Below are 22,738 nucleotides of genomic sequence, written 5' to 3' on the forward strand. Positions count from 1 at the left end.
TATATCTAGTCGGGAGTGGTGCTGACTGAAAACAGATGATTTGGAGCGATTCGCGCGCCATATGTTGGTCATTCTAAGGACTTATTGAACTACCCTCATATTAAATAGGTTCTAATTCATCTACAAGAGTGTAATTTGTTTCGGAGGAGATACTATATCAGTAGGAACAATTCTTTTTCTTTTTTCTGTTGCTTATTCTACATGTTTTACCGAAATTTGCTCACTCCAGCGTGACGTGGTAGACGAGATCAAAATTATTCTCCTAACCTGGGTGAAACTTTCGCCGAAATATATTTAATTTTGAACTGTTGTATATCTTAACTGAAAAAAATTTTAACTTTTGTTATTTCTGTATTCTTTTAAATCTGGTGTCCTGATTTAGAACTCGAATTCACTTATACTTTGCCGTTTTTCCATTGCTATTAAGGATGCCGTAACAGACGACAGCTTTTATTCCATCGTAGGATAAACTTTCGTCAAATAGCATGTAAACTTTAACCGCGGGAAATTTTACATGCAACAAAATTTAACTTCAGTTTTTTTGGTGAATATATATCATAATTTCTGCGCTATATGTCGTAATTATCGCATTATAATAGCGCAGAATCGTGATTTCGTGCATTGCAGGTTTTTACATTATATACCGCAAAATTGTGCAATCTATAACGTAAGACTTTAAGTTTATTTATTATTTATCGATTATTATTATTTATATTATTATTCCAGCGTCGTTTAACTTCATCAAACTTGAGAGAAATAGGGATTTCCATCTGTCAGTTACATTTTGCACTTTTCCTAAATGGTATTAAATAAGTTCTAATTCGTACACAATAATGTGATTTATTTCGGAGGAAATATATCAGTAAGAACAAATTTTTTGTGTGTTTTCTATTGTCGATTCTACATTTTTTACCGAAATTTTCGGACTGCAGCGCGACGCATTCGACGAGTTCAGAATTATTTTCCTAACCTCAGTGAAACTTTCACCGAAATATGTTTAATCATTAGCCGTTGCAGGTCTTACCTGTAGCAAATTTTTACATTTGTCTGTGATTGTTTTAAATCTCGTGTCCCGATTTATAGCTCGAACTCACTCATACTCTTCCTTTTTTTCCATTGCTGCAAAGGACGCCGTGGCAGACGACAGCAACAAAATTTAACTTCATTTATTCCGGAAACTGATTGTATGTTATCATATTGCGCTTTCTTGCAATATAGAAGTTTAGCGATATCATTGGGTCCCAATGGACCCGAGCACCCAGGTGAAAAAGTTATATATATTTTATTTATAGTCAATTTCTAGAATTTCCCACTAAGTTAAAGAATATTTTCAACTTAAATAGGCGCCAAGAATATATTCTTAATGTAAAGTGGAGGCCCGCTTACCATAAGAATAATCTAATTTGAATAGTCTAATTTTAAGGATATCCCACTAAGTTTAAGAATATTTGTAACTTAAGTAGGTATAGTTAATCTTAGACTATAGTAAGATTGTAATATTTTTATTTCAGAAATATTTATTTAGTAAATAATACAATGTTAATTATTATATTATTTCCCTTGCAATTTTACATTATATACAACAAACAACTTGTAAAACTTCAGCTGGTTTAACTTCATAACATTTGAATTTTCACGCCGGTTTTTAACCTCACTATCTTACTTCTTTGTTGAAATGGGACGTCAGACCTTTCTCAGTCTAATATATTTTTTAAAGAAAGGAAATAAATGTGCACACGCGATTTGTTCTTCGAATTGGTTTTATACTACTTCGTGGGAAAAACAATCAAAAATGAAAACTGATCGAAAAGCACGTGGCACGAAACATGAAAAGAAATTATTGAACAGCGAAAGGCGCATTTTCCATTTCTACTTTCCCCACGCATATTCTCATTTTAAAAACATTTTCTCCTTTTGGTTAGGAGATACTCTTAAAGTAAGAATTTCAGTTACTTCATTGAGAATATTGCTAAGAATATGCCTAAAAGAATATGGCACTATTAGAATTAGAATATCGTTCTTTTCGGTTATTACATTATGACTTTGTGAAGCTCTTAGCCTGGGGCGAACGCTATAGAGAGATTGATAAGCGACCTGGGACAATGCAGTGTGGTGGAACGAGCATTCTCTAAAATTATATTCGACGAGTTTTTACAGAAACAATTAGTATGAAATTTGCACCAAAAAAACGATATTCTGATATTCAGAGCGTCATATTCTTACAGGCATATTCTAACCAACGGTATAAAATATTCTTAAAATGAGAATATTATTGGGGAAGAAGAAATGCGCAAAGGAAAATGCATCTGGCTCTGTTCAATAATTTCTTTTGATAATGTTTCGTAACACATGTTTTCAGATCAGTTCGTTTTTTTTTCGTTTTGTAATTTTGGGCATTTAGTCTTTCGCTTTACAGAAATGTGGTAAGTACAACACATAAATAATTAAATATCTTTCATCAAAATGTGTCAAAATGTGGTTTTGATGTTCAAAATTTATTTACTTTTCAGTTAAAGATTTCGCAAAGCATTATTTACATATATTTATTATGTATTTATTTCGCGCAGTCACACCGAGACATAACCTCTATAGTCTAAGATTAACTATACCTTATTATCATATAGACTAGAATAATTTTTAAAAAAATGTATATTCTTAAGGTAAGAGGGCCTACATCTTACATTTAGAATATATTCTTGGCGCCTATTTATGTTGCAAATATTATTCAACGTGCGGGAAATTCTTAAAATTAGAATATCGTTTTTTCAGTGTTAATAAGCAAACAAATAATTTTTAACAGACTGCAACTATAGTTTAATTGTAAAGGATTTTTTAAAGAACAAAGTGAATCATTGTTTATTGTGCTTGGTCACAAATCATGATATATTAGAAAGAGGTTAAAAGACATTGAATGTCAACAAAATATTGTGAGACAAATTATTCAAGTTAAAACAAATATTTATTTATTATGTAACTATTACTTCATCTTTTAAAATTCATTGAAATTGATAGCTTTTCTATTTTTTTCTGCATTTATAAATGGTTCACTTACTTGAGATTATGTCAAAGTGTTGATCCCAAAAACCGATTTATTTATGATTTGCCTGGTGTGCCAATTTAATAAAAGTCGACTCACTCTCATCTGCTGAGTCGGCTTCTACAATTTCGACTTAATATAAACTTGAGTCGGTTTACAAAATTCGACTGATGGCTCACCAATGAATCCTGAGTCGAATCTTTCAACTCAGTACTCAGATGAGTCGGTGTCGCAAAATTCAACTCATGACTTTCGTCCAGATGTCGGTTCTGAGTCGACTCGAATTATTTTGCCCATCATTAGTAAAAACTCTCACTCTCCCTTCTGCTCCCTGCCTCGCTATCTTTTTATATTCTACTTCCCCCGTGCGCATTCGATATATATATATTCGATATTCGATATTAGTTATAGGAGAGAATGGATTTCGAAGGATCATCGATCTTCGAAAAAGAAACAGACGCTTCAAAACCTTAACCGCCACAGCGGAATCTTTATGGGATGATAATGTTGAAAGATTGGAAAATAAGTAAGTTTAAAATTATCATCCAAGATTACAAATAGAATTCTATGTTATTAAACTTGATAAAAAGTTACCTATGGAGTTCTTAAAACTATACATATTAATTTTCGTCTCTTTACAGAATATTTTTTAATCCAACTCTGCGAAAAATACTTGTTAATAATGTTGTAAACTTCGTGCAAAAATGTGAATTGAATGGTATCGAAATTTACTCGCAATATCTAGCTGAAAATAATGCAGTTGCTTTCGATAAGCAGAATTTCGTTTTACTATTGAAGGCGCTCAGAGAAAAATTCGACAAACGCGGTTTAATTTTAGCTTTAGCAGTTGATGCTTACGAATCGACTGCTGACAAATATGATATTAAAGAAGTATCAAAGTATATTAGTTTCATAAACTTGAGGGCTTATCATTTTCACGGAGATTCTGATGTTAAGCAAAGAGCGAAAGCTGGTCATATTGCTCCACTGCATCCTTCATCACAAGAAAATACGGAAGAACAGAAATTGAACGTTGTAAGTACTTTTATTGAAAGAAGTTCTTTTTTAATGAGCCTAGAGCACTGTAAACATTAATGGAATATATAATATATATAATATATATAATATATTATAATACAGAACTTACATTTGAAGTACTCAAATCTAAAATTGCTTGGTATGCTTTATCATTAATCATATTTTTTCGTTATTCTTGCAAAAATTAAGATAACATTTTTAGTTTAAAAAATTTTTAAGTACGTGATCTAGAATTTCTACATTTTACATTGTTATAAAATGTCCAGCTACATGTGTCGGATTGATAAAGAGTTTAGATATATTTATTTGTGTTCCACAAAAAGGAAGTTGAATGTCACACTTCATTTAATTGTTACAAATTTTTTTCATTCGTTCGAAAATTACCTGAAAACTGAAAAAAACCACTAAAAAAATTATTTTTGCAAAACATTATTTTTAAAACAGTGTAGCCATTTGGGATTTTCGTGTTTCATTTGACACCGGAATTCTTTTTCGTCAATTTTGTTTGAAGAAAATTATGAAAAATTTAAAAATAGCGGCTCTTCTCCTACAATTATTGTCAGTAAATTCTCTGAAAATCCCATTTTTTTAATAAATAACACAGACATACGAAAAAAAAGGGCTTGTCCACAAAACGAGATAAACATTTCTATACGTTTCTGGATTCGTTGGATCCGAATCCGGGGTTGGTTTGACTTGATCAGGTCACATTTCGATCCTAGCCACAAAAAAATGATAAAAGTTGGAACATTCATGGAAACACCCAGAAAGCCAAGCGGTCATGTGCTTTCAGGATCGCTGATTGCAAATTTTAAGGTCTTTTGACTAGGCGATGTCGCATACCATTCATAACCTTGAAACAAATTACCGAGGACGTTTTTCACAAAATGTTTGAAACTCGTCCACACAGATTTTTTTCATAACTTTGATGAAATTCTGATCGTTCAACATTTTGCAGATTTGTGGGCCATAAAAAACACCCTCATGCACTTTTGCGTCTAAAATATTTGGAAATTATTGCTGTAGCCATGCTCAAAGAATGACTAACAAGTTCTATGTACCGGACGCTGAATACAAACAATTTATGTTGAGAACAATTTTCATTGTTTCAATTTTTTTAAAGTTATGAATGGAATGCGACCTCGCCGAGTAATATTACCGTTAAATTTACACTTAGCGAACCTGAAAACATATAATGGCTTTGCTTTCTGGGTGTTTCCATTAGTGTTTCAACTTTCATCATTTTTTGAGGTTCGGAACAAAATGCGACCTGACCGAGTCAAACCAACCCCGGATACGGATTCAGCGAACCCAAAAACATATAGAAATGTTGACCCTGGCTGGTGGAAAAGTTCTTTTCTTCGTGTGCCTGTGTAATTAACAATATGTGCTATATATCTCAGGAATTTTATTTTTGGTAAACCGCTGCATCACCTTGAAAAAATTATTTTAAAAAATTTTAATTTTTTGAATTTTTCTCAAAAACAAATAAAGGTAGAAAAAATATTTGAACAAACATTGAAATATCTGAAAAAGTTGTACAAAAAGCAACTCCTTTCCTTTTGTGGCAGCTTGCATCGTTAAAAAAAATTATATCTGAAAAAAAATCCTTTCCCTTAAAAATTGTTGAGCCCCTATGAAGCTCCGAGCATCTTTTTTTAAAAATAACAGAAACTTTAAAAGTGTGGAATAAAATGAAAAAGTGAGGTTTTCTTGAAAATATTATTTTCATGTTTTCGGTATTGGATGAAAAAATAGAGCAGATTTTCTGGAAATTCCCTCCTTTTCATTGCTGCCATATGTTTTGTGTACAGTTTTGGCACATAAAAGAAGGAGATCCTATCAACGTTATAGGAGTCGTAAGATATTTAAATCCCGCGAAAAGATTTATTTATTGAACGCAATAATTTATTTTTTTATGCAAGCGCCGCAAAATATCACAAAAGAAGCGGAGACATTCTTTGTAGAAGTTTTCTAGTGGTTTACAATCCGAAAAAAGAAATTGCCAAATTTTGTATTTACTTTTATTTTATTTTAACAGGTAAAATGCATAGGGAAAAATAACGCTTTTGAGTTTTTGGAATAATTTTTTATGTTTTTGAAAAAATGTGACGGGAAAGTATGAGGTCCTGTAGAAAATTGTCCAACAAAGAATTTGATCTTTTGGACTACCCTTTGAACAAAAAATGTCAATCCTTCATGAAATTGATCTTTTGAGCACTGTATTCTGGTCTTTTTTCACTTAAAATTATTCATATTTGCCGAATGAAATATTTAATAACATTGGTTTATTAATTTTCGATTTTTTAAACAAATGTAATTTGTTTGAATATATTTTTTTACATGCGTTTTTTCTCTAACAATTATTACTATTGGTCTAGTGGAATATTTATTAACATTAGTTCTTTAATTTTCAATTATTTAAAGAAATTGAATTAGTATAAGTATGTTCGTTTTGATTTTTTAAAAATAAAAATTATTAACGCGGGTCTAGTTATTTGTAATAAAACTTTATTTAAACAAATTCCATTTGTTCAAATAATTAAAAATTAATAAATATTCCACTAGACTAATAGTAATCATTTTTAGGGGTAAAAACGAATTTTCGATGAAAAAATTATTTAAACAAATTTCAATGTTTTAAATAACTACAAATTAATTAACCAATGATAATAAATATTACACTTTACCAATATTAAAAATTTTAAGCAAAAAAAGACGCGATTACAGTGTTCAAGAGGTCGATTTCATAAAGAATTCACATTTTTAATTTTAAGGGTAGTTTTCAGGTAGTCGTGAAGGTGTGCTAGGGGTGTCAAACCTATATGCCTGATACATGAAATTCCTTGTTGGATAATTTTTTATAGACCCCCATACTTCCACGTAACCTTTTTTAAACCCGAAAAAATTATTATCACAAATTATCTAGTAGATATTGCCATAAGTATGATTTTTCAGGAAATCCACTTTCCAGAATTTAAGAAAAACGATCACAATTTGTCATTCTTCAAATTTTCTATATTTCCTTGAGATCAAGTAAAAGATCTAGAGTTCCGAAAGCGAATGCAAAAATTAAATCTCAAATACCTACCCTTGTTCGGAATTTACTGCATTTTAAAAAGAAGTTTCTGTAAATTGTTTAGAATTCGCAGTTAATCTTCGAATGATTCTAGTAAATTGAAAAAAAAAATTATGAATAAATTATCAAATACGTTTTCCCTTAATTTCACAATGAAAAAAAAAAATATATATATATATAGAAATACCAAATTCTGAAACCCTGAATTGGACCTGTGTCTGATTTCAAACGGAGTGGCTTAATAACTTTTTAGTCCATCATTTTTCAATTTTAGGCCACTTTAGCTGTACAGTTTTTACATTAAATACTTTATTAAATATTTTAAGGAGTTACCGGCTCGCCTTTTTTATTTCTTACAACAAAGTAGAAAAAAGGATTTAAAATTAGCCACTGAGGCTTCAAAACTGTCATATTCATCTAGCTATTTTCGTCCTATGAACCACAGACAAAAATTTAATTTACAACTATTAACCATGCCTTCAAGAGTGACCTACTGTGCTGCACAATGTGGATCTAAGTGGGTCACTCATAAAATAATGTGCAAAAATGATTTGGAACGTAAGCTTTACAGGAAAACAATTTATTTATCATATTCAAATAAATTTAAAAAATTAATAGCAGTGTTAAGTAATATAAGCCGCTTTTACCCACAAATAATATAAAAATTTATATGGTTTCAAAGCTTCGAATTTTATAAGAATGCACTTTTCAATCGTTATAAGTAACATAACTGCACCTAAAATTATATAAAATAAGATTTACAATTTGGCAAAAATCAACTAACGCCAGTCTTAAAATTTATTTTTAAAGGATTATATTATGAAACACTGGCTTTCGCAAGGTACTCCGCCATACAAGTTAATACTGGGAACTACTTTTAACGGAATATCATATACTTTAGCTAATGTAAATATAGTTGGTAGGGACGCACCAGTTGTTGTGAATCCAAAATATTATCTTCCGACAATAAGCTATTACTATACTTGCCTACGTGAAAAGAATCATGTATGGACGCATTTGTGGGAAAAAGAACAGCGAGTGCCATATATCTCCAAAATGGAGAAGATGATAGCCTACGAAAACGTTGCGTAAGTTTTCATGTACAATTTTGTTCAAATTTTTATTTTACTTAGGATAAGAGTACTTCATTTAAATATTTATTTTCAGCTCTATCAAGTTGAAGGCCCAATACGCTAAACGCATGCGGCTTGGCGGTGTATTCGCAGATAGTATAGACGGAGATGATTTCAGCGGATACTGTGGAGTAGAGCCGTTTACACTTCTGAAGGCTATGAGCCGTGCATAATTTTCTTGCAGGCTTCACCCGGGGGAGGGGGGTGTTATCGATTTTTCTATGCAATATTATAAACTTAAGGAAAGTAGATACATATAAATTATAAACTATGTTGATTACATAAAAACGAGGACGTATTGAGAATAGTATAAAAAAATAAAATTCGTGAATAACATTAAGTATTATTAATGATTACGTTGTACAAGTGTACATTTATATAATTTCTTGAGGGCCTCGGAGTGTTTTGTCTGAAATCATAAAAGCTTCAATAGAAAATTAACTTTATTTTCAACACATAATTTCTAGTTTTATAAACTAATATGTGAAAATAGTTAAAAATGACCTTCAATATTAATGTAGTGAAGGCCTTTTTAGGTATATATAATTATATACCAATTTAAAAAAAATTATTTTGTGAATTACGATGTAAATTATGTAAATTATTCTATATTAAGAATGTATTCGGGTTTGTATGTTTTATTAGATTTTGGAATTCTAGTTATTTTAGTTGATTTGAAGAAAAATATAAAGACTCAATGTTCAAATTAATTTAGCGAAATCGAATCTTTTAATTTTTGTTGAACAGTTAATTCACAATTACAAACAATCTCTGCATAAAAATTGGTTCGCGCCCAAAAAATTGGACGGAGTAGAAAAGAAGTTCGAACAGAGCTTCCGACTCTCGACTGCACTGCTACGGGTTGAGAGAAGCCTTGCATTCTCCACATTAAAGCACGCGCTTCTGTATAAAAGTGTTACAGCTATGCAAAATTGAGCTGGCAAAAATTAAATTCCACTCTAGACACTCTAGTTAATTTCGAACCCACGCTAATACACTCTACCTACATAGACGAAGCCATAACCAATCTCAACTATAGTATAAAAACTGTCATTTACGCTTCGGCCCCTTTGGCTACCCTTTACAAATACGATTCACCTATCAGCCCTAAGATTCAACACCTTATCGATACCCGTAATAAGCTCTGCCAAATCAATCGAAAAACTGAAAGCTGCATTCGCAAAAACACAATCGATCACCTGCGTAAGACCATAGCAATTAAAGCTCAGGAGCACATATGTGAAAATTGTAATACAGAAGTCGGTAAGGTTCAAATTAAAGATAAACGCTACATATCGTATCACAAAAGCCCTAAAGAAGCCGTGAACAAATATTCCACTGCTCAACAACCCCGAATAGATGTTTGCGCTCTCTTCTACCGACAAAGCAAACCTTCTAGCAGCAGATATGAAAATAATTTCTCTCCACATGACGAGCCATTTGACCCGCAACATATCTCAGCATGCGAAAAAATTGTTTCCAATTTTCTTAAAATCCCAAGTACTAATAACTTCAAGGAAATAACCCATAGAGAATTAACCAAACAAATTAAAAATACTGAAAGCGACAATTCTCAAATAAGTTAATTTTCTGAATCTTGAAAAATAGCTTACATTTCAGTTTTTCAGAAAAAGGCAAGGATCCAGATCATCCAACCAGCTATGGTAAAGTACCCAATATCGGGACAGCACGTAAATGAGGGCAGGTCAGCGCGTAATTTTTTATTCATAAAATCTGTTTTTGTAAAACTTTCCTGTAACTAATTGATTCGCTATAAATTCAATGTAATAATAACATTAGAACAATTCAAAATGACTTTGAAATTTTATTACTGATGGGTAAAAGATGAGCAGTTGCTTTGATTCAGTACTGGGACAATAAAGCGTCGAAGTGCCGCAGTATTCGGACAGCCGCGACCCTATAATCGGACAGATTACTTTAACGGTCAATAAGTATACATTACTTGGCTTTTAACTAATTTTAATCTAATAAATACGAGTATTTTCTTTATATGTAAGTAATAATGATTTTATACACTGATATATAAACAAATATAAATTTGAAATATTACAGTGAAAAATATAAATTAATTAAAGAAGTTGAATAAATAGAAGAAATGAGGTGAGTTTTTGGTAGAACGTAATCTTAAACGGTAAAAATTCATCTTTTTGGTTTAATGTTTAACTATTTTGTTCAAGTTCCCAACACTGGGTCAATTTGACCGTCTCACCGTTTTGATTGCATATCATTTCTTAACGGCTTAACTAATGGACTTAAAAAAGTCACAGATATACTATTACTATTGCAGAATTCGGTGTTATGAATGAAAAATAATTTAAAAATTAATTTATTATGAACAAAAATGCCCGAAAATATAAAAAAAACGTGTTTTAGTAAAAAAAAGCCATAACTTTTTAAATTTTCAATATTTTTAGCTAAAAATTAAACTGTAAATTGTTTAAATGTATCAGAATTAAACAAAATAGTTCATTTATGGATCCTTAAAAAAAATATTTGTTTCGAAAAGTAAAGGTTATTTTTCGGGCAATGAAAACAGTGTATTTCTGGAAGAAACTGAGAAAAAACTTTATTGTTTATCAGAAAAATATATTTTTTACGCAAATACCTAATATTTTATAAAAATACTTTATACTGTTTGTTTTCTTAATTTTCTCAAAGTATTTCGGGTGTAATAATATGAATTCACACTATCGCCCCAACAGTACTCGAGTCAACACTTTTACACTCATTACTCTTCTTAATACAATGAGCTAAATTAAAAAAAAAATGCTTATTTCCATAAACTATTACCTCGAGGATAACAGCATCCTTTAACTGCAATAAAATTTTTAAAATACGTTATTCTACGCAGCACATGACGCTCAAGCTCACCGAAGACATTATTTTTATTTTCAATCGGAGAAAACATATTGTAGCCGGTTTCCTTTATGTAGAAAAAACTTTTAATAGAGTCTGGAATGTAGAATCATTAGAAAATTAAATAATTACATTTTTTCATCAGGACTTGTCCATTTTATACACTTATCCTTCCAACCGAAATTTTCAAGACAAAATAGGGCAGTCACTTTCAAAAGAGACATCCGTCCGAACGAATTTGCCCTAAGGCAACATTCTGGTACCAGTATTCTTCACTATCCACTTAAACAATATACCTGAGCTACCCGAAGTTTTAATCCGATTATGTGCAGATGATACCGCCTTATTCATTTGATCCTGGTCAGTTCCAAAAATCTTAATATTGCTTAACCAAGCTCTTGAAGTCATTGAAACATGATATAAACTGTTGTAAATAAAAATAAACGTAGAAAAGTCTAAGTCAATTATGTTTTCAGTCAGAATTACAGCTAAAATGGAACCACCGAAAATTCTCAATGAACCCTTAGAATGTAAAACCTCCGTGAAATACCTCGGGGGTAAACTACAAAAGCTTCTTAACTGGAATATGGAATCCCAACTCTCAAAATCTATATCGGACCAATCATAACTTATTCATCTACAATTTGTGGAGGTGCTTCAAAAATAACATTATGCAAATTCAGATAATACAAAATAAATTCCTCAAACGTATCAAAAAAACCCTTAGATATACCAAGAGCTCTGTCGTTCACAGAAAATTTCAATCACCGCACATCTTAGAGTATATTAAAGAAACCGCCACTAAATTTGATAAATCTACGAGTACTTCGTTATCACTGTTTGAGCAAGCTTACTCTCTAGGGAAACATAATTTTGATCCTCTTCGCAAACAAGCAATGCTAAAAGACTTTCTCATGAAATAAGTCAACAAGAAACTTTTATTTCTGATCCCTCTTACCCTTCCAAATCTTCTTCATTACTTTACTTTTCTTTCATAAAATACATTATCAAATCTTGTGGTCTTTCCCGCTTAAATTCAAGTCATGTCAAATTTCTCTCAGATTGTGTAATAATGCCTAAACGGGTAACGCACAACAACATCTTTCAGTTCGATCATTTCGCGGGGAAATCACTGATCGCGGGTGCGCAACTCTCGAGGTTTCATCGAACCAGTCCCTCACTCGCCTTGGCCTTGTTTATTTTTTATATCAAGCAACTGCTTTTGTCAGAGCAAGATATCTTTGCATAAGTAGAAATTCTGTCCATTTAAGGGCTACCTCCATGGCACCATTAATTCTTCTGTCATAAAGTGTCGGCTTGTTATGGCCACGCACGTAATTCGCATTGACTACCAAGTGAGGGGATTTTTTCTGGGCTTCGTGCCTTTTCAACGCACTAAAAAATTTTCTTTCACGAGGTATCGGCTGTTTGATGCAAACAGCTGTTTGAATGCAATTGGTTGATCCATTCTCAAAAATAATTTCTTATGTACAGATTGATCATTTTAGGTAAAACTTTTCTTTTGTAAAAAGTTCATTCTTTTTTAATAAATTTTATTGTTGTTAAAAATTATTTTTTAACCTAAAATTTAACTACTCCAATCTTTGCTTTCATTTCCTATACCGATAGAGGATACCCGGTGGTTTTCAAGTACGATCATGTTTTGGCTGGGGAGAAGTAAAAAGTTAAGTGAGTGCGGTGTGAGTGTGCTGAGTAAGGGGATTGGGGTAAAAGTGAACATGTGCGAATTTAAACCAAAAAATAAAGAAATTACACGAGTTGGTTTTGTGGTTAGGTTCGCTACAGTGGGATACTGGGTTCTTTTGCATTAAGTAGGAGTTCAAAGGATTGATTCCAGAAGAATGCAGAATAGGAGTTAAGTGAGAAGAGCGAAGCAAATAGGGATACTTAAAGCAAAGAGAGAAGTGCAGATGAGATGTTCGCTATGACTGTAGATCACGCAGCAATGGCAGAGTCGAGAAGAGAATGGTGACATAAGCATTAGAGGCTTAGTTGGACGAAAAAAGGTAAAGCGAGCAAGTGCGCGGAAATGCGGAGAAGGGCAATGTTGTTAAAAAGGTTCAGACAAAAAAAAGGAACGTGCTAGAGACAGATAATGATGAAAGGTATAAGCTTAATGAATAACAAGTTTTTATAGAGGTATTTAGAGAGAAATCATATGAAGAGGCAAGGCAAAGGAGATAAAAGACGAGGTAAGAAGAGTGAGACAAAAGTGAGAAGAATAGGATGAATTATGGAAAGGAGAGAAAGAAAAAGTATGGAACAAAACGAAAAGCATAGAGAGTTGGCAGAAAGGATGGGGAGAATAGGAAAAGGTACGTAAAACGTGCAGAAGAGAGAGCAAACTAGAAATAAGCAAGAGCTTAAGGTGAAACAGAAAGGAAGTTTCGAAGGAGCGAGAAAGTGTAAAGTGGTTAAGCATAAGAAGAATGAGAAGTGGCCATTGAGACTACGTGAGGTTGAAAGAAGAATGATAGGGAAAGAAAGAGCAAGGAGGGGAACGAATGTAAAGAATGTATGTTTCTAGCAATTTTGGGGAGTGAGGAGAATAAGTATATGGTTATCAAGAGCATCAGAGTGGAAGATGCAAGCAGCGAGAAAGGAGCATGTGAAAAGGAAAGGAATGAGTGTATCAGTGTATGGGATAAAAAGGGATCTAGTAGTAGAGGAGGAAAAGGGAGAGTATATAGAAGAAAACGATGGAACAATAATTAGAAGAATAATATTAGGAAAAGTTAGTGTGGCTGTAGTATGCGTGAACAGGAGAAAAGCAAAGGAGTGATAATAGAGATGATTAGGAAATGGACAGAGGAGAAGGAGAAGGGGCAATTTGAATTCAGGGAAACAAAAGGAAACGGACCGGGAGGGTAAGATCCTACTAGAATTTTGGCGAGAGTCTGCATGTTTAATTTGTAACTGCAATGAAGGGGGTGGCAGGAAGGAGGATATATGTACGCGGGTATAAGAGACACGGTAATAGACTACATTATGGCAGAAGCAAGAATAAGGAGGCAGAAAAGGGGTTCAGAAAAGATTTGTAGGTCGTTGAATGGAGAAAAAGTAAAGATAGGATAAAGGAGAGTATAAGAAAATATAGGAAAGGAGAAATTGAAAACGGAGAACTTAGAAGGAGAAAGAGAGCACGAAAGAATGATAAAGGAGAAAAGACAGAAGGTGAAAGAAAGATACATAGGAGAGATACAGAAAGCGGTAAAATAAGGCAGGTAATGGAAACTGATAAATAAGGAAAGAGTAGGAAGGATATAATTGAAGAAATAGACATGAAAGAGGGGATAAAGTACTTCAAGTGCCCGTTAGGAGGTGAGGAATATAAGGTAAAGGGACAAGGAAGAAAAGTAGTAGATAGGCACGAGGACAGTGAAAACAAGATCATAGGGATGAGATAGCTGAGGCAATTGCAAGTTTCAAAGGAAACATAGTAACATGAGAAAATGGTTTGGAAAATAGAGCACTGAAATATGGACGATTAGGGGTAAGAAAAGAGATGTGGAGGATTTGCAACAAGGTATGAAAAGGTGAAGGGCGGTCCAAGAAATGCAAGATAGGGCTGGTAGTACCTCTGATTAAGAAAGGAGAGGTAAAAAGTTTGAGGAATTTAGAGGAACCACATTCATGTGGGTGGGATATAAAATGTATGCAGGTGTGTTTATCAGGAGATTGGAAAGACAGGTAGAAGAAAAGAGAAGTATACCACACAGAAAAACGGGCTTTAACCCTCAAGAGCTAGAAGTATTATCTGTTAGCATTTATGTCAAGGTTAGTGTCCAGTTCAGTGGCTTGTTTTGTTTCGTCATATTTATATACTGTCCTAATTAAATATAAAGAAATGTAATATTTTTATCGTTTTAGTAACCTCTCTTATAGAGGTTCCAATATGTCAAAAACAACTTATATGTTTTTTAACCATTTCTAAATAATTAAACATTACTTGTTCGAAAGTTTTTTTCTTTTTGACAATTAAATGTAAATTTTGACTACGTATTTAAGAATTGACAGGTAATAACAAAAATAAGTTATGTTTCTATTTGGTTATTACAATTTTAGTTTTTAATTGATAACACAGCCACACAAAAAAAAGTGTGCGGATCTGGTAACAAGATACACGTATTCCTATGGATTTGGGGGCGTTGAATTCAAATTCGGTATCAAAAATCACCCATCACGTAATGGTTAAGCCATAACCTCAAAAAATGACGAAAAATCATGCACTGAGGCAAATAAATTTCAAAATAATGCCAGTGATGCAAATTTTCACTTCAAAAACATGTCGACAACTGTGAAGGATCAACCCTTGTCTGATATCAACTAATTTAACATAACTTAACCCAACAGAACCTGACCTAACCTAACCTGAATTAACAGAAATTGTTTGAACTACACATAAATCTCTGGAAGCATATTTTCCCAGTAGCAAATGTGTGCTACATCGAATGTGTCAACTCGACCCTAACCTAGAAATAAATCTAAACTAACCTAACCTAACTTAACTTCACGTAACACAATTAAACTCATTGTGTTGTCCCGTTGTGTTTGCGGTACCGTTTCATTCAGCTTCGGCTTAACCTACATAGAGGTTTAACCTATCCTAATCTAACAAAACCTGACCTAACCTAACCTAGCTGAATTACAGGCCGAATTACAGCCGTACCAAGTGGTTAAAAATGTAGACGCACATTACTCATTTAAAGAAACGTAGAACTACAAGTAGAATTGACCCCATTTCAATTAACCTGACAATGTTCGTATCAATTAAAATGTAGAACTGTTACTTAAACATGCAAATGAATAAGAGTTTTATTCAAAAATTTTTTCTCTCTGCTTTTCTTAAACTTAAGGGATATATTTATACTATCTTTCGTGTTTACATTTTATCTTTCTTTTTATCGTAATTAAATTGATTTATAGACCTACCTCAGTCTGTTTTCTGCCTGCTATAACGTGTCCTTTTTCCTTCGAAGGAACGATGCAAAGGGTTACGCTTACGTGTAAGACCTACATTCGTTTCCCTTTTCAACATCCAGCAAAAATTAGCCATCATCACCTCGTCCCATCTACCCTGATATCGTTGTTCCATCAATTTTATGTCTTGATCATTTTCGTAACAATATTCTCGTAGTTTGGACTTTTTTTGCTACCGAGGAAATTTGCGTTTATTGCTTTAAAATTTTCCCAAGCGTCCATTTCAATTTTCGTCATGTGGCTCACGAAATTAGTATCTCTTGTCATTATTCGAATCTGGGGTCCATCAAAGACTCCTTCTTTTAATTCAGCGTCTGAAACATTAGGGAATTAAGGGATATATACTTATAGAATTGTCCATCTTTGTATAACGCCTTGACAAATTGCTTCATGAGCCCAAGCTTTATGTGGAGGGGTGGTAGTAAAAATTGTTCTGGTTCAACGAGGCTTTGGTTGATGATATTATGAGAACCAGGTTTGAATGAATCTCTTAAAGGCCAATGTTTTTTGCTGTAATGATTGGCACGATCTCTGCTATTCCACAGGCATATACAGCATGGCTGTCTCGTGAAACCCGATTGTTGGCCTAATATCATTGTTATGATTTTGAGATCACCACATATTTACCATTTGTGATTCGTGTAATTAACTTTTTCAAGAAGCATTTTAACATTGTTATATTCTTCTTTGATGGCCGTTGAGTGAGCTATAGGGATAGGAGCGTAAGTATTCGTGTTATGCAGTAAAACAGCCTTAATGCTGCGTTTTGTCGAATCAATGAAAAGTCGCCATTCTTCGTCTCTGTACACATTTTTCTTCAAGTGGTTCATTAGTCCGTTAACGTCAGTGCAGTACACTAAAGACGTCTCTTCCTCTTTAACGAAAAACTTTCTGAATTCTTTGTCCCTGTCGCGATAGAATGCAACTTTTGTCTTTGGCTCTAGAAGATTTCTTCTTTTTAGACATGAAGCGGCAAATTCAGCGCCGTCTTTCGGTAATCCAAGATCTCTAATAAAATCATTCAGTTCTTGTTGCGACACTAATATTGGAACCTTCAATTTCATTTTATGCACGCCATATTCGTCATCTTTTTCGTCATTTTTATCGGAATCATCAGAACTATTTTCTGTTCGATCACTGGTTTCACTACCGTCTCCATGACGTTGACTTTTAACTTCCATTCTATCATCTTCTAAAGCGCTTAAATCAGTGTGGCTTGCATTTTTATTGATTCCAATTGACCGATACTGGGGTTTTCCCTGCATCGTAATACACTTTTTACCTGTGTCTGCCATGTCGGCATGAACGCCGTTTACCCAGGGACTCACCCAATGTGAATCCGTTGCCCACCGTCACCACGTGGAGATACCCTGGTTACAGACACAGGCGAATAATTTTAGCAACAAGCGGTTACGAAACTCCAGACATTTACTGTTATTAATGTCAAAATATGAAAGTACGCAAGAGCAGTTTAGGATAGGTTAAACCTCTATGTAGGTTAAGCCGAAGCTGGATGAAACGGTACCGCAAACTTAACGGGACAACACAATCAGCGTAATTGTGTTTCGTGAGGTTCGGTTAGGTTAGGCTAGGTTAAATTTATTTCTAGGTTAGGGTCGAGTTGACCCATTCGATGTAGCACACCTTTGCTACGGGGAAAATATGCTTCCAGAACTTTACGTGTAGTTCAATAAATTTCTGTTAATTCAGGTTAGGTGAGGTCAGGTTCTGTTGGGTAAAGTCATGTTAAATAAGTTGATATCAGGCAAGGGTTGATCCTTCACAGTTGTCGACATGTTTTTGAAGTGAAAATTTGCATCACTGGCATTATTTTGAAACTTATTTGCCTCAGTGCATGATTTTTTGTCACGTTTTGAGATTATGGCTCAACCATGACGTGATGGGTGATTCTTGATACCGAATTGGAATTCAGCGCCCCAAAATCCATATGAATACGTGTGTCTTGTTACCAGACCCGCACACTTTTTTGTGTTTGGCTGTGTTATTTATATATAAATGAATACAGTGAACCCTAGAGCGAGTGCTGGTTTTGAATCTGACCTTCGACCTAACTCCCCAGACGAAGGTCCACTCCGAATGTAAACAGTCAAGTGTATCTGAGCACCGCAACCCCTCTCCCAAAAGTCCCACTCGCTCAGCCCTATGACGCCGCGTCAAATCTTTGAAGAACAAACTCTGGGGACCCTATCTCTCAAGTTCACTGTACTTGCTTGCAATGCTCAATCACAGAAAAATGTTTTCTCTTAACTTAAAATGCTGAACATTTGTATGAAAATAATATTCATCATGAAATCGTCATCATCAATTCATCAGCAATAATTAATGAAAGTGTGTTTATTCAACAGTCATGTAGGTGATTGAGAATCACAACAAATTATAAGAATGCAAGATTTTCTATAGCTGGCATAAAATATTATAAATAAAAGGAAAAAGTTGGAAAGTATATTGAAATATATATTTCATAAATATAATGATTTAGTTTTACAGAATGTTTTTTTTAAATTTCATTACAATATTACGTTTTATTTATTTGCAACATGGCTTCATAGACTAAATAATTTTTTTTTAGGAACATTAAAAGTTTTCTAATGGTTTGATAATTCTAGTTACTAAACAATAACAGTTCAGTGTTTCGGGAACAATTTCTTAGAGAAATATTCCCATTGGGCACAAAATTTGGCGACGTCTTTACGACATCGTTACGACATCTTCACGACAACTTTACGATGTTCTATGTCCATGTCGTTAAGATATCTTTACGATATCGTAAATGGGTCATATCATCTGACGATGTCTTTACGATATCGCAAAGACAACGAAACGACATGGACATAGGATGTCGTAAAGTTGTCGTAAAGATTTCCTAACGATAGCGTAAAAACTTCGCCAAATTTTGTGCCCAGTGGGTTACTGTTACGTCTCTACCACTTGATTTAGGAGCTAGAATCATTTTTTTCGGTGAGAAAATGTTTTAATTTTGTTGACATAGTTATTGGAGAATAAGAACAGTTAAATGTATGAAAAATAATAATTGACTACTTATCTCGAATTTTTGGACGACGAGACACTTTATTATAAAACCAGTAATATTATTGTGAATATTAACTTATTTTGTGATGAACATTATGTTGAATTATGAACTAAATATGCTTTTAGTATAATTGGATTAATTATGATGGGGAACAAGTTCTTTAAAGTCTTTGCTTAATAAAGAAATAAAAAGGTACTATTGTTAAAATAGACAGGTCTGATATTCTATTCCTTTATGTAATGAATAACACAGAATTTAATTTAAATATTCAGCCTTAAGTTCTTCTAAAGCGTACAACGTCTAATAATAGTTCTAGCAAACAGAACAAATTTGTATTTAACTCTTCAAAAATGGTTTCAAATAGTTAGCGATACAAAAAGTTTTAAAAAAAGTTATTATATAATATTTGTTTCGTATTTTAAAAAATGTTGGAGCTTGAATTATTGAGCAAGTGCTAATAATTTTATTAGCTGAATCAATTGGGGCGTTAGGCTCTTGATAAATACTCTGTGCCTGCGTGCGATCTAGGGTACGTTTTTTAGTACTTGCGGATTTCTGCTCTCCAAAGAGAAAACCTAGTAAGTGTATTTCCATAGAGGATATTTTCTCATGCGCATGTATCGGAAAATAGTCTTTATGGCAAATGTTACTCACTAGGTTTTTCTGTTGGATAGCAGATTTTTCAGTGCACAATGCTTTAGCGCCATAATGAAAAGATACTATGAATGATTTGTCTATGAAATAATTGCATATATCCTTGATATTTATATCACACATAGTATATTATTTTTTCTGATAAATAAAAAGTCTTATTTTTATTCATCCATGTTGGTGTAAGATTATAGAAAACGCTAGGAAGATAGGAAGTACGCTTCAAATTAGGGCCTAAACTTCGACTCGGGACAGCTTAGCAGTTCTGAGGAAATGATTTTTAATTCTTTAACTCAATTAATTATTCTGTTTCTCTTGCGCAATCAGATAAGCCTAGTCAAATAATGAAGTTTTCGAATCTTGATAAAATGCAAAACCCGAACTTTGTTATTGTTGGAATTCGCGTGGGTGGTAAATGGTGCCCTTGGTCACTGGTTCTAGCACTTCCAATCAAGCTTCCAGGGGTGATTTACCCTTATGAGTCCGGCTGGTAATATACAAACTAAAATACAATCTAAAGCAAATATATTATAGAATTGTGACTGAAGCTTCTATCATTATTTTAAACGAAAGGTTCCTTTCGGACTCTACGAATTGTTCTGTATCCCAGGTTGACTAAATATAAAATTTCTTGTACCTAAAGACACGCGTTAAAATTTAACTTTGGACCAATATCAAGTTTTCATTGTGAAGTCATAAAAGCAAAATATATATTCTACACAACTAGTGTAGACTAAGCTACTGTGCATTTTTCAACAGGGTTGATAGCAAGTCCCCATTTTGAAATTCCCTGACCATTATACATTTGTCGCTCAGATATAACCACAACCTTATACCTAGGTGAACAATAATGTTAATACTAAAAAATGTTCGTTTCCGAATTCTTGTTGAAGGCATTTAGCAAAAACTTGTACAGAATTTTAGAAGGCCCACCCACCAAATACGCAAGATTTTCGGGAGGGTAAAATATTAGTGTTTCTATAAGTGTGTCGGGGGAAGCCATTGAAAATCTTGCGGCAGAAAACTTTTTATTACAAAAAAAGTAAAAATACATCTTTTAAAACATATGGGGCATTTTCAAGTAAATAAGAAAATTTTTAACCAAATAAATTATTTTTAAACCAAATAGTTCATTTTTGAACAAAAAATGGAATAATTATATATAGTTCAAACAATTAATTTTCAAGCCAAATGAAGATATTTTCAACAATGCAGTAAAAATTTCAACCAAAGATATTAACCTTTACCCAAAAAATTAATTTTTAATAAAAATTTTAATTTTAATATTTCTATCTTAAAAGTATTTGAATTTTAAATTTAAAAAGTTAAGTTTTTAACACCACGAAATAAGGCTTGAACAAAATATTTTAATTTTTAATCAAAAAGCATCATTTTTTGCCCAAAAACACAAACTTTTAACGAAATATATTAATTTTCAACTAAAAACGAAAATTGTCAAATTAAAATAAAATATTAAAATCATATTTAAAAAATTCAATCAAAAAGTTAAATCTTCGGACCAGAGGATGAAGTTTCTATGGAAACAAATGATAGTTAAGATGATATAAAGATGATAGAAAGACTTTGCAACTAAGAAAGATTAACTGTCAGGAAACATGGAATAACTTAACATTCTGTTAATGAAATGAATGATCAATAATCGATACAAATTTTTAACGAAAGAGGTCAATTTATAAAAAAATAGTAGAATTTTCCACTAAAGGATATAAATTTTTAATGAAAAATGAAAAAGTTAGATTTTCAGTGGAAGAAAATAATTCAAAAAAACAAATTTTTTAACAGTAGAACTTTTAACCAACAAACTCGTTGTTCAAAGAAAAATGTAATAATACATGATGAATTCTCGAAAAAAAGTAAATAACGAATAAAAATATAAAATGATACGTTTATAGAGTTAATTTCATAAAGGCCCCATGTCAATTTAATTAACAGGATTTGTATGTATTTGCATTGTCATAAATTACAAAATGATATTAAGGTTTTTAATGAGGGGAGGGCGCATTCAGAAAAAATCTTATTTTATCTTACATTGAGGATAGGAGGTTGACAATTTCGGGAAAACGCCTCACGTAATTTTTGGATGACCCCTAAACTTAAATTTCAATTTAACGAAAGTTACTTGACTCTTGCTGGTATTCCTTGGCATTCCCTGACTTTAACTAACCGCTTTCAAATTCCCTGACTTTAAATGCTCCCCATTTTCAAAAATGTCCTGACCTGTAGCAGCGCTGATTAATTACATACTTTTCAATGGTCAAAATTATAAATCTTTACTTTTTTTCTTACAGAATCGATGCCGTGGTTTAGTTATTTTGAGTTTTCATGGACTTCTATAAAAACTAGTATAGATAATATAATCCGTTTTGGACAAACCTCGTTTAGATAAAAACTTTCACGAGTAAAATAGTTTGTAAAATATTTTGTAAAATGGTTTGTAAAATAGTTTGTTAAAGATTTGGCCCTTCCTGTGGGTTTTTATCACAAATGTGTTTTCCGGCCGGGTTGCACTGAAACACATTTGTATGGAGGTGCAGGCAAATGCAGGAGCTTGTAAAAATTAAACTTATGAATAGTATTTCTTGTATTTTTAAATTGTCTCATTTCGCAACCCTTCCCTTTGTCTAGCTCCGAATGTATTTGATCCAGAGGAAAAAATTTACTTCAAGTCATCATAATATCAGCCAATTCTTGAATTTTTTCTATTATATTTACAGAAAATATTCATTGTCTTGTTGGATGGCTTCTAGAGAAAACAATGCACATATCAATATTTTTGTTTTAAATAAAATTTATAAAGTACAACCTAAGCTATTGCATAAGTCATGAATTCATATTTTAAAGCTCATAGA

At 32.7% G+C, this 22,738-nt stretch overlaps 1 protein-coding gene across 1 annotated transcript; it reads left to right on the forward strand.

Moving 5' to 3' along the window:
• The first annotated feature begins 3,218 nt into the window (after positions 1 to 3,218).
• LOC117170926 (acidic mammalian chitinase-like) lies at positions 3,219 to 8,460 on the forward strand. Its single transcript, XM_033357972.1, has 5 exons — positions 3,219 to 3,339; positions 3,443 to 3,563; positions 3,679 to 4,072; positions 7,965 to 8,242; positions 8,322 to 8,460. Exons 1-5 carry the CDS (start codon positions 3,219 to 3,221, stop codon positions 8,458 to 8,460), a joined length of 1,053 nt encoding a protein of 350 aa, XP_033213863.1.
• Positions 8,461 to 22,738: the final 14,278 nt, after the last annotated feature.

Source organism: Belonocnema kinseyi, chromosome 4, assembly GCF_010883055.1.
Source record: "Belonocnema kinseyi isolate 2016_QV_RU_SX_M_011 chromosome 4, B_treatae_v1, whole genome shotgun sequence".
Taxonomy (NCBI): domain Eukaryota; kingdom Metazoa; phylum Arthropoda; class Insecta; order Hymenoptera; family Cynipidae; genus Belonocnema; species Belonocnema kinseyi.

Coding starts and splice junctions, on each gene's coding strand:
- LOC117170926 (XM_033357972.1), top strand. CDS start 3,219: ATGAATCCTGAGTCGAATCTTTCAACTCAGTACTCAGATGAGTCGGTG. Junction 3,340..3,442: donor AATTATTTTGCCCATCATTA/GTAAAAACTCTC, acceptor ATTCGATATTAG/TTATAGGAGAGAATGGATTT. Junction 3,564..3,678: donor GTTGAAAGATTGGAAAATAA/GTAAGTTTAAAA, acceptor GTCTCTTTACAG/AATATTTTTTAATCCAACTC.